The sequence below is a fragment of the Capsicum annuum genome, chromosome 2, assembly GCF_002878395.1.
Source record: "Capsicum annuum cultivar UCD-10X-F1 chromosome 2, UCD10Xv1.1, whole genome shotgun sequence".
In the NCBI taxonomy this organism is placed as follows: domain Eukaryota; kingdom Viridiplantae; phylum Streptophyta; class Magnoliopsida; order Solanales; family Solanaceae; genus Capsicum; species Capsicum annuum.
Window position 1 is genome coordinate 100,942,237 of NC_061112.1, and position 3,771 is coordinate 100,946,007.

Below are 3,771 nucleotides of genomic sequence, written 5' to 3' on the forward strand. Positions count from 1 at the left end.
TTTCAAGATAACATGTTCTGCAACAAACAACTATTAGCAATACAAATTGGATTCTTATAACAAATTGAATTCTTATGACAAAGGAAGATCAAAATCAACATTCTTAAAAAGAAAAAATTACTCAATTCAAAACATATCAATTTTCAACCACTCCAAAAACATGGACCATGGCATGCAAATTTCTGAAACATGAACATCTCAACAGAAAGGATGGAGATAACTCTTCAATGTCATATGTGTCTATTGTCCCGTAAAATAATTTAACATTATCAATGTAATTTAATCAACTATGCTACAGGCTATTACAATGCACGTATTTCAGACTATATTACTAGTATATTAGACTAGTCATAAAAAATTATCTATGATTGTAGGTCAAGTTATTAACTTGGTGGAGCAAATGTATTCTCCATGTCAACAAGATTGGCATCATGACTAGTATCCCCTCTACCAAATTATGCTCCTTCCCCCAATATAGAGTGATAGACACGCCACCCCGTTTTTCAAAATTTACTATGTAAACAAAACGGCAGAGAATAAATACCTGTTAAAATTTAAAATATCAAAGATATATAACATACTTTGATTTACTAAATTACTCCTTCAACAATACTTACCAGTGCTTAGTTTGTTTGTTCTTATACTCTTAACTCTGAACGGGACATTAAGCTTTTGAAGCACCAGTATATTTAGGTATTTTTGTATGTACAATCGGTTTGGATATATACCAAAAATTGAATGTGAAGCAAGATCATGATAGTATACAATAATCTCTAATTGAAGAATAATCAAGTCGGCAAGGGGCAAGGGGCTTTACAGTCACCAATAACATTGTTTAATTATTGCAACCCCGTCCCTATTTATTATGGTTGTTCTTTTTTCTGCTTATTGCTTATACAATATGCTTATTGTCTTCTCTCTTTCTCTCTCAACTTTTTGTTCACTGTATTTGCAGCTACCTTAATTTCTCCTTCTTCTAGGGTTTTCTTCCCTTTCAACTCTTTTTTTTTTTCGAGCTCCAATGTTGCAATATCCTTAATCCTAGGAGAATCAAGGAACAAAGCTTGAAATATTTTGTCACTACCAAGAGGATCAAAGAGGTACACTAGTTATCTTCTTTTTTCCTTAAAAAGAACATGCTCTTTATGTTCCCCCCCTTTCAATTTCTACTCTAAGGTGTAGATCTATATGAACATTTCAATTTTTTAGACGTTTTCCTAGATATGGCATATTTTGAAGGACAGTCAAATGAAACACTTTGTCTAACTAACTTTTAAGGTTTTGTCTGTAGTTTTGATCTAGAAGTCTTGTTTTGCGGAACTTTAATTTGCAGGTGGACTATGTCGAATAAAATCATAAAAAACTTTAGTTAGAAGTAGTAGGTAGTAAGTCCACATGTCATGTTTTGCTACTGATGATGACTTAAGTTCCCCAGACGCCAAATTAAATTTACTAATCGAATTATACATTTTGGGTGAAGCTTTGTGTGTGATTTAGTTTGATCTGATCTCATAAGTGGTTTACCTTATGTTTAATAAGTTCAAAAAGTTATTAATAATCACACCTATATATCCTTATTTAACATAAATCATTAGAAGCAGCAAGGGGGAGGAGGCTTAATACATACAGAACTACATATACATCTGTTGCTGATAAAAAAATTGAGCCCAATATATTCAAAAATGTATTTAGTTTAAAATTAAGTCAAGAAACTGCACGATGAATACTTATAAGTAAGGATAACACTTAATTAGATGTTAGAAATGTTACATATATACAGAAATACTTTGTTCTTGTGTTTCCAGTAATAAAGCTAAGCAAGTTTGGTCCATTTCGTATGCTCATGCCTTTGATCATATATACAACACATAGCTGAAGTCCATGATCCTATATATTTGTTTATATAGATAATTTATCCATCAAAGTTTCACCTTTTTCTTTTATGTCCCAACGCAAGCCTTGAGGCTGATCGGCCGCTGCCGATACAGTTTTTCTAACTCGCATGGGTACCTTGGACATACACAAATTTTCACGTCTCAGGATTCAAGATCTTGTGTATATCATTTTTATATATAATTGATCCATCCAGATTCTTACCTCTCAGGATTTAAGATCCTATATATCTTATACTGATGCTTATTGAATCTAATTTACGATGGACATACACATATGGGTTCGTTTGACAAAGAGAAATGGAGAATCATGGAGGATGTACTTGAACATTAAATCCTATATTCAAGATTTAAACTAAAACAATACATGCGTATTTTCTTGTTACCAATGTCAGCTTGAAACAAGTCCCCTTTGATATCATGTTAAGGTAAAAAGACATACTATTTCATTAGCTTCAGCCTTCAATATTTAAGATGCTAATGTGTATATATACTAAGTTGGCCATCAGGTAAAAGAATTTGGACGATCAGGTTAAGTTGGTCAACAACGGGCCGGTAAGGAGGTAACTGTACATATCAAGGCAGATATTGTAACATGAAAATAGAGTAATATATATATAGGAGATCAGTAGTATATCATAATTGGAAATACTTAAAGTTCCATGCAAGGATAGGGTAGAGACTTTAAATGCCAGGGTGTTTAATTGACCTACAACAAGTAACTCTTCGTAACAAGTTTGATATTATAATCTAGAAAATAGAGTGATAACCTGTCACATATATGTACTTGGTTAAATCAAACTAATGATAAACAAATGTGTGACCATATATAACTTAAAACTTGGTACGAATTAACACAAATTTCATTTCTTTCTTAGCAGATCGATAAGTGTTCCAAAGTAGAAAGATGTCTTCTACCAGCAGCTACTACTCAACCCCTCCATGTGCTGCCTGCAAATTCTTAAGAAGAAAATGCTTGCCAAGTTGCGTTTTTGCACCTTATTTTCCTCCGGAGGAGCCAATAAAGTTCACAACCGTACACAAAGTATTCGGGGCCAGCAATGTGAGCAAGCTCCTGAACGAAATCCAGCCTCATCAGAGAGAGGATGCTGTCAATTCTCTCGCCTATGAAGCCGAGGCACGGTTAAAAGATCCTGTCTATGGCTGTGTTGGAGCAATTTCTGTTCTTCAAAGGCAAGTTATTCGCCTCCAGAAGGAACTCGACGCCACGAATGCTGATTTAATGCGATACACCAATTATGAACAGGCTAATAATAATCAAATTATGGAAAATCATCAAGAAAGGAGTAATTTTCAATATGGGAGAAGAATGGTTCCTAGTTATTATTCTTCTGCACGGAACAATGATATTTCAGGAGATCACAACAATATTAGTACTGATAATTGTGATGGTGACAGTTGAGTAATTGAAGTCCAGAATCGCTAATAAAGTTGATCACGTATTTGTAATTGAACTTTGTTTTTCCAATTAGGAAAAAGATGTACAAATTAAAACACTGTATATTTGGTGGATAATTGAGTGTTACAGTGTTGTAATTTATATTGACGTACGGAGATATACGTCTCGATTATTTATGCTATAATAATGTAACGGTTCAGGCTCAACTATATATTAAGGTAGTGTTCGCTCTGTCTCAATTTTAATTTGAGGCTTGAGAGACATGATATGTCCAGTAGGAGCATGACGTTTATTGGGGCGAATATGCTTGGTCCCATGCTGTGTATTAGAACATCGCTTGTTTTCTTTACTAGAGATGTATATTTAGGTAAGAAGCAAAATAAAAGTACTCAGTATAAATATAAGAGGTAATGCATGCCACTTACCATTATAGAATTTATTCATTATTCATTTCTTTGA

General features: G+C 33.5%; 1 protein-coding gene across 1 annotated transcript; it reads left to right on the forward strand.

Annotated features, from left to right (window-relative positions):
* Nucleotides 1-597: 597 nt before the first annotated feature.
* LOC107858816 (LOB domain-containing protein 25) lies at nt 598-3,518 on the forward strand. Its single transcript, XM_016703605.2, has 2 exons — nt 598-1,100; nt 2,774-3,518. Exon 2 carries the CDS (start codon nt 2,800-2,802, stop codon nt 3,313-3,315), a length of 516 nt encoding a protein of 171 aa, XP_016559091.1. The 5' UTR covers nt 598-1,100; nt 2,774-2,799; the 3' UTR covers nt 3,316-3,518.
* The last annotated feature ends 253 nt before the right edge of the window (nt 3,519-3,771 follow it).